General features: G+C 36.8%; 1 protein-coding gene across 1 annotated transcript; it reads left to right on the top strand.

Annotated features, from left to right (window-relative positions):
* The first annotated feature begins 1,529 nt into the window (after nucleotides 1–1,529).
* LOC110703890 (pentatricopeptide repeat-containing protein At5g61990, mitochondrial-like) lies at nucleotides 1,530–9,011 on the top strand. Its single transcript, XM_021881671.1, has 5 exons — nucleotides 1,530–4,860; nucleotides 5,869–5,945; nucleotides 8,318–8,527; nucleotides 8,616–8,741; nucleotides 8,868–9,011. Exon 1 carries the CDS (start codon nucleotides 1,573–1,575, stop codon nucleotides 4,783–4,785), a length of 3,213 nt encoding a protein of 1,070 aa, XP_021737363.1. The 5' UTR covers nucleotides 1,530–1,572; the 3' UTR covers nucleotides 4,786–4,860; nucleotides 5,869–5,945; nucleotides 8,318–8,527; nucleotides 8,616–8,741; nucleotides 8,868–9,011.
* Nucleotides 9,012–15,978: the final 6,967 nt, after the last annotated feature.

Below are 15,978 nucleotides of genomic sequence, written 5' to 3'. Positions count from 1 at the left end.
CTTAGAAATCACTATTCTCTACTAGACTTCGACTAAACTAGATTTGAACCGTGTCAGATCCTAAATGGGGAAAAAGCTCTCCTAACAAGTGTTGCTGCATTCCTAGCCTTGAACCTAAAACTTTAGGTTAATTAGAACACTTTTCTTACCAATTTTAATTCTTAAGGTGATACTCCCTCCGTTTTTAAATACTTGCTTCATTTCTCCATGTGCGGAGTTTTAGGAGAAATTGGAGAAAGTAATAAAATATGGGGGTAGTGCGCTAGTTGAGAAAATAAAAAATTGTAAAAAGCAAAAGTAGTGGAAGAATAGGAGGAGAGAGAGTATTTTGTTGGATCCACTAAGTATGAGAAATGAATTAAATATTATAAAATCTTTCCATAAAAGGAAATGGAGCGAGTATTTAAAAACGATCGGAAAAGGAAAGTGGAGCAAGTATTTAAAAACGAAGGGAGTACAAAGTTAAATGGTTAGAACTTAGAATTAAAAAAGGGAAATTCCCATTGGTACACCCGTGGTTTTGACTTTTCCCATTGATACACTACAAAATTTTTGCCTTCCCATCAGTACACCCATAGTTTAGTCTTTTTCCCAACCGTGACTAACATTGCTTAAAAGTATTTCATTAAGTTAAAATAATTAAGGAAAAGACTATAATACCCCTTTTAAATATCTTATGTCTTGATTTGCATGTCGAAAATTGTTCGGTTAAATTTTTGGGAGTCCTAGTCGTTAAGGATCCAAATTAACCTCGAAATTAGCAAAAAAATAACCACAAATGTCTCATATGTGAGTCAAAAAATGTCTCGATTGCATGTCATTACTTTTTTGTGATAATAATTGTTCGGTTAAAGTTTTAGGAGTCATTTTGAACCTTTATGGATCTAAATCAACTCGAAATTGTCAAAAAATCAACAAAAATATCTAATTTTGCACGTCATGATATTCTTTTTTGTTTTGTCATGACACGCAAAACGAGACATTTTCTTTAATTTTTTTTTACAATTTCGAGTTCGATTTAGATCCTTAAGGGATCAAAATGACCCCTAAAACATTAACCGAACAATTACTATCACAAAAAATTAATGGCACGTAAAGCGAGACATTTTTGACACGCACATGAGACATTTGTGTTATTTTGTTTTGCTAATTTCGAGGTTTAGATCTTTAAAGGCTAACATGACTTTCAAAACTTTAACCGAACAATTTTCGACACACAAATCGAGACATTAGATATTTAAAAGGGGTATTATAGTCTTTTCCTTAATTATTTTAACTTAATGAAATACTTTTTAACGGTGTTAGTCACGGTACCGATGAGAAAGCAAAAATTTTAAAGTGTATTAATGGGAAAAGTCAAAACCACGGGTGTACCAATGATTTCCAAGGATACAAAATTTCCATAATTTCAAACCGAACCGAGTCCAATTTTAAAATGATGTCGATTGAATCCACCAAGAGTGGACTACTCTCAAGTTATGGGGCAATTTGGTGTCTGAAAATTCAGCCCTTTTTTGCATCTTCTGAAGAAAGCCCATTTGACGCCTCCACAATGCTCCATTTTCAATTTTGATGTTCTTCTTCCTTGTTCTTGTTGTGTTAAGGGGGAAATTACTCTTCCCCTTGTCACTCTTTTGCTCTTCTTCTTCTTCCTGCTATGCTAAAACCTTCACCGAAATCATGGGTTTTTGGAATCACCATCTTAGGTTATTGCCCCACAGAAAACACACCAGACTCAGAACAATTTCTTATTTTCTATCTTCCTGCAGATTCTTTACCACATTGAAGATCTCCAATGGCGAAAATGGGGAAACTGTCGAAGAAATTTCAAAGCTTTTAAAGCATAATAACTGGAGCATTTTAATGGGGTCATCAGACATCATTAAGAAGCTAAACCCAGATGTTGTTCAATCTGTTCTTCATCATAATCAGTTTTCTGATCCAATTCGACTTCTGGGGTTCTTCAATTGGTCGCATTCTCAACTGGGTATTCATCACAATTTGTTTTCCTTCTCAATTTTAGCTGTTCTTCTTTGTAATTCTAGCTGTTTTCCTCTTGCAAATGGGGTTATTGAATGTTTGATTGAAACCCGACCGCCTTCTTATATGGTGTTTGATTCATTGGCTAGTTGTGTGAGGGAATATAATAAGTGTGATTCTAGTTCGGTGATTTTTGATATAGTGATTAATGCTTATAAGAAAATGGGGCTCTTGAAAGAGGCTGCTGATGTGTTCTTGTGTATAAAAGACAATGATTTTTGTCCTAGTTTGGTCTGTTGCAATTCTTTGTTGTCTGATTTGTTGAAGAAGAATATGATGGGTTTGTTTTGGAGGGTTTATAATACGATGTTAGAGGTTAATCTTGTTCCTGACATTTATACTTATACCAATCTGATTAGTGGTCTATGTAAAGAAGGGAAGGTTGAGGAAGGTAAAAATGTGATTGTGGAAATGGAAGAGAAAGGCATTATTCCTAATTTAGTGACTTATAATGTACTTATTAATGGTTTGTGTAGATCCAAGGCCCTAGATGAAGCTTTGGAGCTTAAACGCTCCATGGCCGAGAAGGGCCTAACTCCTGATAGCTATACTTACTCGATACTCATTGATGGATTTTGTAAAAATAAGAGGGCTTGGGAAGCAAAGTTGCTGTTGGCTGAAATGGTGGGGAGGGGTTTGAAGCCTAACCATGTTACTTACACTTCCTTGATAGATGGGTTCATGAAGCAGGGTGATGTGATAGAGGCTCTCAAAATTAAAGATGAGATGACTGCTTGCGGAATTAAGCTGAATTTTGTGACATATGCTGCACTAATTGGTGGTGTATGTAGGATAGGTGACATGGAGAAAGGAAAAGGTCTATTGTTTGAGATGATTAGGTTAGGGTTAAGTCCTAGTTCCCAAATATACAGCTATTTGATTGAAGGTTATTGTAGAGAAAATAAAATGGAGGCAGCCTATGAGCTGCTTGCTGAGATGAAGAACATGAATTTTTCCCCTACAGCTTTCACATTTAATGCAATTATCAATGCACTTTGTCATGTTAGAAATGTTCAATGTGCATATAATGTTCTACAAGAAATGGCCATTTGTGGTGTGAAACCAAATGTGGTCACTTACACAACTTTAATCAAGGGTTATATCCATGGGGGTAACTTGGAGGAGGCAATGAGAATTTTTGAAGAAATGAAGGAGAAAGGGACTTTACCTGATGTTTTTTGCTATAACACTCTTGTAATGGGCCTTTGCAAGGGTGGAAAAACAGGAGAAGCAATTTCTTATTTTGATGAGATGGTGGAGAGAGGATTAAAGCCAGATGCATATACTTATGGTGCTTTGATCCACGGATATTGCAAAGATGGGGAAATGAAAATTGCTAGTAGATATCTTGAAGAGATGTCAAGGTGTGGTATCAAACCAAATGATGTCGTCTATGCAGCTTTTATTGATGGACATTGCAAAGAAGGGAATATCGCAGAGGCCTTGTCGTCCTTTGAAGATATGCTGAGGCAGAAAGTACTCCCTGATTTACTTGCCTACAGTGTGCTCATCCACAGACTCGCTAAAAATGGAAAGATGCAGGAAGCTTCGCAGGCATTCATAGAACTTAGAGCTAAGTGTCTGGTGCCTGATGTGTATACTTATAGCTCTTTAATCTCTGGATATTCTAAGCAAGGAGATATGATAAAAGCTCTTGAACTGTTTGAAGAGATGAAGAGGGAAGGTGTTCATCCAAATATTGTCACTTACAATAGTTTGATTAATGGACTGTGCAAATTTGGTGAAGTAGAGAGGGCACAGGAACTCTTTTGCGAAGTCACCACAAAGGGGCTGGTACCAAACAGCGTGACTTATGCTACTATTATAGATGGCTATTCCAAATGTGGGAACTTAATGGAGGCATTTAGATTGTTTGATGAGATGCAATTAAAGGGCATACCATGTGATGGCTTTGTCTACAATGCCATAATTGATGGTTGCTCCAGAAAAGGAGATTTGGAGAAGGCTCTATCCTTATATCAAGAAATGCGGCACAAGGGTATAGCTTCAATACATACTTTCAATACTTTAATTGATGGGTTTTGCAAGTCAAATCAGTCAGCTGAAGCATTTAAACTCTTGCAAGACATGATTGACATGAGTATAGCACCCACCAATGTGACATATACCATTTTGATTGATCATCACTGCAAATTGGGAATGATGGAAGAAGCTGAAGATCTCTTCTATGAGATGCAAAATAGGAATTTAAAGCCAACTACCATAACTTATGCTGCCCTCTTAAACGGATATAATAGAACAGGTAACGGGCTTAAGTTGATTTCTCTTTTCAATGACTTGTTGACCAGCGGAGTTATGCCTGATGAAGTTGTATATTCCCTAATGGTGGACACTTATCGTAGAGAAGGTAATTGGAAAAGAGTCTTTCAGATGATGGATGAATTGTCACTTAAGGGTTTGACATTGAAGGAAAATGTATGGGATTCATTAGTTGAAACCCTAAGTCAGAAGGATCAATTTTCTGAAGTCTTACAACTACTTGATGATATGGAACAGCAAGGTCTCATGCTTAGTTCAAGTACTTGCATGAATTTAATTCGTGCTTTGAGCCAATCCAGACATTCTGACAAAGCAGCAAAGGTTCTTGATACTTTGGTTCAATTTAGATGGGTTCCCAACTGCACTAGCTTGAATGATTTCAATCAGATTCATGACCAAGACAATTTTCAGAGTTCTGATAGCCTTTCAGGTCAAAGGGCATTGAATGTTGCTAATCTGGTGTAAGGTGGTTTTAAAATTGAATCTTATGCTACCAGCAGGCTCTATGCCTCTATTCCAGGGGATCTCGCACAATTACATGTAAGTCAGGTTCTTGTATTCCCTTTTCTCTCTCTTTTATCTTACCACTGATATAGGTCAGATGAGAATGCATTGGTTTTGTTATCCCATTTTTTCTCTCTTTGGTCCATATATAACATTCTTATGGAAAAGGATTTGGAGATTATATTTTATACTTATAACGATTGATTGTCTTTGAAATAACACATAGTTCTTAGATATTTGTTGCACCCAATCCTTGTTAAATTCAAAATCACCATATATTGTAGATTTGTAGACTAGTAAACGTTTAGCAGTAGTCTTGGTAGGCTGCTTAGGCTCTCTACCGTACAAATTTGTATACTTGAAATGTAATGTAGTCTTTCTCCTTGTAAAACTTGAGGTTTTGTTCTTTAATGTTGCCTAGAGGTTCCTTGTAAAACTTTGTGGTTTTGTTCATTAGTGTTGCCTGGTGGTTTGGCACCATCCTCACCTGTGCTGTGTTATAGAATGAAATGTGGGCTGTGATTACTGAGGTTGCTGTGGGGTGAAACATTGATAGTATGGGGAAAAATTGTTGGCTTCTTTGATGATTAGGGAACTCATAAAGGTGGCCGGGTTTTCTTTTACTTCTTTCGTCTTAAAAGCTCTTTATTCATTTTTTGCTTGGAGGGAAAACAAAGAGGTTGCGGACTAGGAAAGTGATCAGTGTAATATCTAACTTATTTATTTGTTATTTCCATTGCTAATTTAAGCCCTTTTTTTATTACTTCGTATTATTTTGTAGAAGTAACAATATAATAATTATAGGAGTAATCTTTTGTGGCTCCTATTTTAAATTAAAGGGTTCAAGCGCCGTTCTTTTGCAGCTTGATGCTTATATTGCATGACTAGATGAATAAACTATGTAAGATTTCATTGTCTAAGAACTTCTAGCTGTCCCTTATTCATGAAGTAGGCCATTAAATAATCTTGCAAGTCCTGTGAGATGCAATTTTTTGTTTCTTGTTTGTTATATCTCACGCACATCATCTGTTTCTGCTGCTTCAGGGAAGGTTTTGGAAAGGATTTCATGTTGTTGTTGCACGTGGAGAAGGATAGAGAAAAAGTAACCTTGTGGCCTTCAGGTATTTCTTTTTAATGTGAATTCAGGTCTTCGTTTGGTTATGATATATTGTCCAACTGAATGTTCATTAGACTTTGTCATTTGTAAAATTTACAAACTTGCCCCATTGATGTTTGTGACATAAAAGGTTTTCCAGATTTCTAAATGCTACTTCCTGCATATTTCAATTCATTTACTGGGGTCTAATATCCTTGGCATTTGGTAACTAGTCTTAACTTCTTTTAAATGTGCTGGTACACTGACCATTTTGCACTGATACTTTGAACTTTTGCCTAGATTACTAATATTAATGCTTCGTGTATAATGTGTTTACATTGCAAAAAATGCGATAAATTGCATAATTGAGTAGAATTAATGCTCGTAGTTTGGCAAGCCACCAAGGTACTAATAAATTCAAAGGAGTGTAACATGGTGAAAAGTATCCAGCTATATATCACTGCTTTATCATGTAATTTATGGCCTGGTACGGGACATTTGCTATTTTGTTATATTGTGGAAGTTGTAAGTTGGAAGCTATCATGTAAGCAAGTGAATCAGCGCTTCTATGAATGTTTAGGTATTTGGAGAAGAAGATATAGTGCACTGCCACGTGGCAATCCTTATTATTGTTCACTTAACAAACTCTTGTTATTCCGTATCATCCCTCTCTATAGAATATCATTGCAATACTTGTGCATGCATAAATCATTCTTCACTTAGTTTTTGACAGTTTAAATTCTACCCTTGAGCAAAGGGTCTCCTAAATTTTCCTTAAAAAAAAAAAAAAATAAAAAAATTCTTTACAACATTATGGTATTTAGATACTACTGAAATATTACCAGTCATTTTTTAATATCATACCATAACTAATTTGGTCTTGACAAGCAAAAAGTCACATACATAGTTGAAATAAAGAGTACAAAACAAAGAGGAGAAAATGTCCTCTAGACAAAAATTAAGTTACATATTAGCCCAGCTTTTTTTTTTTTTTTTTTTTAACCTTCCCTATCAAGTAACTTGTAAAATCCACACAAAAGCCTTGACTTTAAGATGGCTCCTCACCTTCCCAATAAATTTGGAAACGAGATGTATAACTGTATAACCTTGCTCCCTTCGTCCTGAATTAAGTAGGCCATGTTTCCATTTTAAGTTCGTCCCAAAATTATAAGCCACTTACTATATTTGGAGTCGAAAAATTTGAACTATCCCATATGAGATATGACCCTTAAATGTTACCCTTGAAAATATTTCAAAAAACAAGTACGTTGGTAAGGTAAACATGTAAAAAATTAAATTTTTAAGGACAGCTATGTTATTCTAAATAAATTCCTTGAAAAAAAGGTCCATTCTGATGGTGGAAATAAGTATTAGTTATGAAATATATATAATACTTCTACCTCAATCATTCTCCTATCTCTATTGTTGATGGTTGAGTGACAGACGGAAGATGGAGCACTTTATTCTTTTCTTTGTTATTTTTATTTTAGCACTTTAAAAAGCTATCCTAAAGATATATATTTTATGATCACAGATGTAATTTGTGGTTATTTGGATTTTAGTTTTGCTTGAGCTATAATTACTGACAAAAAAGCGACATAGGGCTACATAGTTGTGGCTCATTTACATTAACACATAATTAAATAAGAGAAAGGACTTTATGAATACAGATTATAGTACAAATAATAAGCAAGTTTCCTAGAAACAGGTTAGAACCATTTAAATCATGATTTAAATGGTTCTCACAAAAATTTAGTTTTTGACGCATCATATAGAGGAAAACAATTTTTATGAAGAAGTTAGGTTTACAAGAGCATTTAAAATTGGACAGGAGGGGATGGAAGGAGAGGATCCTGGTTAGCGAGTATAGGAGATAAATCTTGGTTCATGTAGCTGATCTCATCTTTGGGATTAAGGCTTTGATTGTTGTTATTGCTAAGTAGACAACTAGACATACTAGGATTTGGTGAAAAATTCTCTAGAATCTTAATGTTTGAGGATTTCATAGCATGATACTTTTTCTGTTTAAGTAAATAGTACTATGTGATAAACAATGTCACTGTTGTCATGTGAAAGGCTTGTAATTGCTGCAGTGCAATTTTGTGAAGTTCCATTAAAGGATGATTTTTTCAGGTGAATCAGGGCTAACGGTAACCAGCTGATATTGGCTTTGCCATCAACATTGCATTCTCCTGCCCATTGGTTAACTAGTCGGAGTGACTAGAGTATCTGTCCTTAAAAATAGTGTATGTCAAATATTTTGATACTTGGTCGAGTCAGTTTTGTGCATGTGAGTGAATGTATCTGTTGTCTATCAGCTTCATGTGCACCCTAAGGCGTGGCCTTTTCTTGCTACATTTTAACCCTATTTGCTGACCGAAACATTTACTTTTGCAGCTGCAGGTTTTTGCTACACAGTTAAGATTATGTTCCTACAATCAGCTTATATATCTTGCTTAAATGTTGCAAGTGTTCAAGTGGTTGATTGATCTACATGTTGGGCAAGCAGTAACCAGGTAGCTGGTTCTCCCAGAGAAATCAATGTACCACCCTTTCTTAAGCGCTAAGCAGTGGGAGGAAGTTACACAATCTTGTGCAAATTGAAAGGTGATTTCTCATTGATGCCTGACAGTTGTTTGCATACATAACTGTTGAGAGCTTCAACTTTTTGGATAACAACCTTGTCACATTCCAGGCGCAATTATTTGACTAAGAATACATACCAAATGGCCTTGGCAAGGGCTGGCCTAGGTATGGAAACAGATGGCAATGGAAACAGGAAGGAGTTGCTTCAAAAAGAGATATTTTGAACAAATCATCTGTAAGTTTAGTAGAATAAACCCCCTTCCCAGTCTGGTTCATGGTGCTAGAAATCTGCTTGATAAATAGCTCGTTATTTTATAGTTACTGATAAACTCTTTGGTTTGTTAATTGTTCGATTTTATAGGTTGATATTCAAGAGTACATGGCCATTGTATCATACTTACACTAAACTGACTAAAGTAAAGAAGTGGACTCACATACCGTAACTGCTGAAATGACTTCTGCAGTTAAAATAGAGCCGCAGAAAATTGAGCCTTTTGCTCTGGAATGCTCTGTTGCAAAATTTTATAGGCCGCCTGTATTTTAAATTATTTCTAGTTCAATTACTTCAGGTAATATGATGTATAATGTGCATGTTTTGTAGGGTAGCACAATTTTGGTTATAACAGCATGAATTTTGTAGTAATGTAGTGATCTAATAGAGCAGGCTGACGTTGCAAGCTGAAAATTATTACAAGTATATTCATCGGAGTAAATTGTGTAGAAAACCTCACATTTGCATTTTCAATTAGGCTTCTTCTGTGATCTTATCTGCATTTTAAAGCTTGGTTCATATAGTTCATTTTTGGAGTTCATTTCTGGAGTTCATTTCTCACATGGATGTATTTTCCATACTATATTTAAAAGCAAAAACATTTTAAAAACATCGGATGTACAATAAAATATTGTTAATCTCTAGTAGAAAAATACAAAAAGGCAACCCCTTAATGCCACCGGTTCAGGCCAAACCGGTGGCAAAAATCGGCCTAAAAATGGGCGGGTTTTTAGACAAAGATATGGCACCGGTTCAGCTCAAACCGGTGCCAAAAATAAAAAGGGCATCGGTTTGAACCGGTGCCATTGAAACGGTGCATTAAAAAAAAAGAAAAAAAACGCGCCCTTGTCTTTCTTTCTTCTTCCTTCTCTCTTTCATTTTCACTGTTGCATTCGAGAGCCAAAACCCTCACTGCACTCTCTCCATTTTCCCACCACTAGAGCCGCCACCGTCGCCGGCCACTAGCCCCGCCCTTCTCTTTCTCCCCTGTCCTTCTCTTTCCCCTGTCCTTCTCTTTCTCTGTTCAATTTCAAGTGGGTTTCCCTCTTAATTAGAGGGTTGTGAAGGTCTTGAAGCTAAGCCACGCCACCACCTTAAGTTCGCCGCGCCACAGCCCTAGGGTCGCCGCGCCACCGTGCTTCCGCTGCCCTAAGGCCGCCGCGCCACCTGCTGCTGCCCTCCTCCACCACCGAGCTGCTGCTGCCCTCCATCTTCCCTTCAAGGTTTTTCCTTTTTTTTTTTCACAATTATTTTTCAATTATGTACTTATATTAATATGTTTTTGCATGTTGAATTATTGTTTGCAAATTAAAATTTAGGTCTGAATATAATTATACTCCAATTTTTCTCAATTTTAGGTTATTTTATTTGGAATTTGTGAAAATATCAGTGATTTTTCTCAATTAGTTGGATTTTATTATGTTTTAATGTTTAATTTAATTTGTTTTGGTGGATAATTTTGAATTAATTATAGAATATATATTAACCTTGGTACTTAAATAGTTGAAATTTGGTATGTTACTTTTAATGGTTAATTTGAATTTGTTTTGATGGGTTATTTTGAATAAGTTAGAGATTAGAAACCTTGTTATTAAATTAGTTGAATTTTGGAATGTTTAAATGGTTAATATTAAGTTATTTTGATGGGTATATTTGAATAAATTAGAGATTAGTAACCTTGTTACTAAAGTAGATGAATTTTGGAATGTTTTAATGGTTACTTTTAAGTTGTTTTGATGGGTGATTTTGAATAAATTAGAGATTAGTAACCTTGTTAGTTTAGCAATTTTGAATAAATTAGATAAATTAAAGTAGTGAATACAAAGTTTAGCAATTGTTAGTTCGATGAATGATGTGTTTTAGCTTATAAATAAATTAGTGAATTGACATGTTATGAGAAAGAAATAGTACATACATAATATTTAACCTAATTTTTGTTTATTGGTTTTTTTTAATAGATTTGTGAATTGAAGCACGAGTTTAGCTTGAGGACTACATATTGAGCTCAAGTGGGTAATTGCTATATTGGTATGACTTATAAACTTTACTAAGCTATATTTCTTTCTATTTATCCATTTAATAAAAGTTTATTCATGAAATTGCAACTTGTGTATTGTTTAATTGCAAATAAATACAACAATATATAGAATACTTGCATCATCATATGCCTAGATACCCGTTCAAGACTTTCTCAATAGTCCCCAGTTGGGACTGTTCTTGACTGTGTACTCTCACTTAGGTGGTGAATGTATGTTTTCTTTTCGATTTTAAGGAACATCTTGGCTTACCATTTCCTCACTATGTTCTCTAAGTACATATGTGGGTAATTAATTATCTACATCGTGTACTTGGAGAACTAGGGGAAAATGCTGCCGGATTTTCCTTAAAATTGGAAAGTTGACATACATTCACTAGTGAGAGTAGACATTCAAAGATGGGTTAGGTTGGAGTGATAAGGACCCTTTGGAAACATGTATTTTTTCACTATATGAATGGTATATTCACGTTTTGTACTTGCATTTGATTTACATAAAATATGTAGCAATTACACATTATTCATTATATGTTGCTATATATGTTTAGAGACAAGTTACTAAATGGAGAAGGATCGTGGTTGGATGTATGGTAGACGCGATACATTGGAATTTTGGAATGGGGTTCAAGAGTTTTGCGAGAGGGCTTTAGCTTATCAACGCAAACTGGGTGGCAAAGGCCTTTATTGCCCTTGTGTTGATTGTAATAATGTGAATATGGTCGATAGTGTTGAAATCATTAGAGATCATGTATTATGTCGTGGGTTTAGGAATTTATACCATGTGTGGATTTGGCACGGAGAAAGTGGAGAGTACATTGGGGATCTTGATCGGAATGATGTGTGTGTTAGAAGCAATGAGATTCATGTAGACGAGGAATACGAGAATGATGACTATATTGTTGATAGTGGTGAGGATGGAGCCGATGATGATTAGGCGGACGAGGTCAAGGATGAACAAGTGGATGAGATGTTGCATGGTGTTGAAAGTGAAGTGTTTGAGTTATTATTGGAGGCTTCCAAAAAGCCTTTGTATCCTGGGTACAAAAAATACTCCAAACTATCGGCCGTGCTAACACTTTTCAACATTAAGTCGAAACATGGGGGGACGGACATTAGTTTTACTTCTTTGTTGACCGCATTAAGTGACATGTTGCCTGATGGGAATGAAATTCCTAAGTCTTACTATTACGCAAAGAAGCTCATGTGTCCCTTTGGTTTAGAGTATAAGAAGATACATGCATGTCCTAATGATTGTATTCTGGATCGAAATGAGTATGAACAATTGCAGGAGTGTCCGGATACAAGCAGTCGCGCTACAAGCGCATGAGTTGCAATCCTGGTACGGAGGGACCTCCTGCTAAGGTGTTGTGGTATCTTCCCATTATTCCAAGGTTTAAGCGTCCATTCTCAATACCAAAAGACGCTAAAAACTTGAGGTGGCATGTAGAGGGAAGAAAGAAAAACAGAATGCTGAAACATCCAGCTGACTCTCCACAGTGGAATAACATTGATTTGAAGTTTGAGAAATTTGGTGATGAAGTCAGAAATTTAAGGCTTGGGTTGTGCACGGACGGGATGAATCCATTTGGCACTTTTAGTACCCAACACAGCACATGGCCGGTACTTTTAGTGATTTATAATTTGCCTCCTTGGCTGTGCATGAAACGTAAGTATGTAATGCATTCATTGCTAATAACGGGGCCTAGGCAACCTGGAAACGACATAGATGTTTACCTTGCGCCGCTTATTGACGACTTGAGAAAGATGTGGGACGAAAGGGGTTTTCGTTTTCGATGCTCATCAGAACGAGATGTTCACATTGCGTGCAACCCTTATGTGGACCATGAATGACTTCCCTGCATATGGCAACTTGTGTGGGTACAAGGTCAAAGGGAAAAAAAGCATGCCCCATATGTATTGATGACACATCAAGCGTATAACTTCCTCATTCTCGCAAAGATGTCTACTTGCGGACTCGAAGGTTCCTTAGGCGTGATCACCAGTACCGTAGGCAGAAAAAGGCTTTCGATGGAACAATAGAAGAGGATACTGCGCATAGACCATTGACTAGTGCTGAGATTTGTGCTCGGGTGAAAGGGATACGAACGGTGTTTGGAAAATTAGAAAAAACTATGGTCTCAGCTGCTCTGTTTAAGAAAGAATCAATCCTTTGGAAGCTTCCGTACTGGAGAGAACATGACGTTAGGCACTGTCTTGATGTGATGCATATAGAGAAGAATGTGTGTGATGCTCTTTTAGGAACGCTTATGAATATCCAAGGAAAAACAAAGGACGGAAAGGGTGCACGGTTAGATTTGAAAGAGATGGGGATTCGTCTAGAATTGTGGCCTCAGGAAAAGGTTAGATAGGGGAAGGAACCGAGAAAAGAAGATGAAAATGTTTCAAAAAAAGGGAAGGAGAAGAGCAAGAGCAAGGGAAAGGGAAAGGCCAAAGTTGCGTCAAAGAAGAAAGTTGAGGGTAAAGGGAAGGATGAAAAGAATTATTTACCCCCGGCTTGCTATACATTGTCAAGGGTAGAGAAACGTATGTTTTATGCATGTCTGTACGACATTAAGGTTCCATCAGGGTACTTATCTAACATGAAAAGTTTTGTAACCTTGAATGGAGAATTGAAGCTGACAAGTATGAAATCCCATGATTGTTACATTATGATGCAAGTATTCCTACCGGTTACAATCCGTGGTATTCTACCAAAGCACGTGAGGGAAGCGATTACAAGCCTTTGTTCGTTTTTCAATACAATTTGTAGCAAAGTGCTTGATCCTTGTACACTAGATGCTTTGTAAGAAGATGTGGTTGTGACTTTGTGCAAATTTGAGATGTATTTCCCACCCTCATTTTTTGACATAATGGTTCATCTGGTTTTTCATTTGATGCGTGAGATTAAGTTGTGCGGTCCTCTGTTCATGAGGTGGTGCTACCCTTTTGAAAGACACATGGGTACATTACAAGATAAAGTACGGAACCGGGCTCACCCTGAAGGAAGTATGATGCAAGGGACCGTGGGTGAGGAGATAGGTAACTTTGTGGCGAACTACATAGCCCTTGCTCAACCTATTGGTCTTCTTACTTCTCGACATGAAGGTAGACTTGATGGTCATGGAACAATTGGGTCGAAACGAATGTCACCTGACCGAGATCAGTTCTTACAAGCACACCTTTATGTGTTGCACCATGTTTCAGATGTGCACCCATATTTAGACGAGCACATGGCTAGTTTGCATGACGAATTTCCATCGAAAGGTGAAAGGGAACTTATGCAGTTGCATAATAAGAGGTTTGTTAATTGGTTTTGTGATCGAGTAATGAGTCGATTAGATGATACTAATGTCATCGATACAGTACGGTGGCTTGTGTACGGTCCTAGGGATGATGTTCGTTCATTTGAGGGATATGACATCAATGGGTACACTTTTTGGACCGAGGGTCGTGATTTGAAATCTTCCTCCACCCAAAACAGTGGTGTAACGCTTGTGGCATCGTCAAGGGAGTTTGCAAGTGCTAAGGATAAATCACCTGTCGATGTAGAGTTGTCATACTATGGTCGAATTCAAGAAATATGGGAACTTGATTATTGTAATTTCACGGTTGCTCTTTTCAAGTGTAAGTGGGATGATAATATTAGGCGTAACGTTAAATATGAGGACTTTACTCTTGTAGATCTTGGCCACTTGAATGATAGTGCGGAACCATTTATTCTTGCATCTCAAGCTAAGAAAGTGTTCTACGTAACTGACCCATTCGATTCAAAATGGTCTATAGTGCTAGCTGGCAAAAGAAGAATCCTAGGCATTGGAGATGTTGAGGATGAGGAAGAATATGATGCGTTTGATGATTCTGCACCTTTCACTGTTCCTAAACTTGTTGTACTAAATGACATAGACAACGAAGCAGGTTATATGCGATCAGACCACAACGAAGGAATTTCAGATTGAGGTAGTATGATTAAAAGTTAGTAATGGTTTCATTGCAAATATAGTTTAGTTATCATGTATATAGGAGCATAAGTAGGCGAAAATGACCATAAATGACATAAATGAGCTTGTATTTGACCCAAATCCTTTATTTTGTATATAAATTAACATGTTTGTAGTTTGAAATTGCCTATGTATACTCATTATCATGCATATACAAGGTTATAGGACCATAAGTAGGTGAAAATGGCTTAAATGAGCTTCTACTTAACCAAGTCCTTTGTTTTGTGTATGAAATAACATTTAATCATTCTAACAACTCATATTCATGTTTGTAGTTTGAAATTGCCTAAGTGTACTCATTTGCACTCATACTTTACTATACACTAATAGTTGTTTTATGATTGCTTTAACAGGTGCTTATATCTCATGGAGGACGATCATGACCCTCATTGTGTAGAGGACATTGACGATGATGAGTATGAGGACGAGTATGAAGATGAGGAAGAGGATGAGCCTTATGATGTGAAAAAGGAGGATGACTTGGGTGAGCTAGAGGATCAGGCTCAAGATGAGTTTGAGCGTAAGCTTGAAGAATTTGAAATTTCAGCTGAACGTGCACCGCCTATTGAAAATACAGCATGTGAGATTGTTGGTGAGAACCCGACTCCTGAAAACTTATGGCCAAGGACAAGATCAAAACAACACAGGTGGTGGAGGGGGGTAAAGGCACCAACTCAAAGAAAAGGAAGGGGTCTGATGAGAAGTTTTAAGAAACCAGACAGTCCCATGGTCATGGAGTATGACAACAACGGCTAACCTGGGGGAGAATGGCGTTGACAATATGCTAATCAGGTTGGCATGTGTGCGTAGAAAATCTCCATTACACTTGTAATGCAGCAAGTACCTCCGGGTTTGATTCAAACCTTTTGGGATGATACAAGGGTAAGTGTGTTTTTGGCACATTTAGACAATTTAAGAAACCTTAACCTTATGGTTGTTAGTAAATAGAAACTAATAATCGGTTTTTATTTGTGCTTGTAGAGGCTGTTTTCTATTCCTAATGATGCCGAGAAGAGAAGGATGTTTGAATCTTTATTAGCGGAAAGATTCAGAGGCTTTAAGACCAACTTGACTAATGGATGGATCTACAAGAAGAAGAAGAAATCAAAGAAGAAAAAAGCTGATGAGGATGACCTTCTCCTGTGGCAAAAATGGCCGACCGTGTCAA

The sequence above is a fragment of the Chenopodium quinoa genome, unplaced genomic scaffold (assembly GCF_001683475.1).
Source record: "Chenopodium quinoa cultivar QQ74 unplaced genomic scaffold, ASM168347v1, whole genome shotgun sequence".
NCBI classification, from domain to species: domain Eukaryota; kingdom Viridiplantae; phylum Streptophyta; class Magnoliopsida; order Caryophyllales; family Amaranthaceae; genus Chenopodium; species Chenopodium quinoa.
The sequence above is the reverse complement of the archived record's forward strand: the minus strand, read 5'-3'. Positions and strand labels throughout refer to the sequence as shown.

Coding starts and splice junctions, on each gene's coding strand:
- LOC110703890 (XM_021881671.1), top strand. CDS start 1,573: ATGTTCTTCTTCCTTGTTCTTGTTGTGTTAAGGGGGAAATTACTCTTC.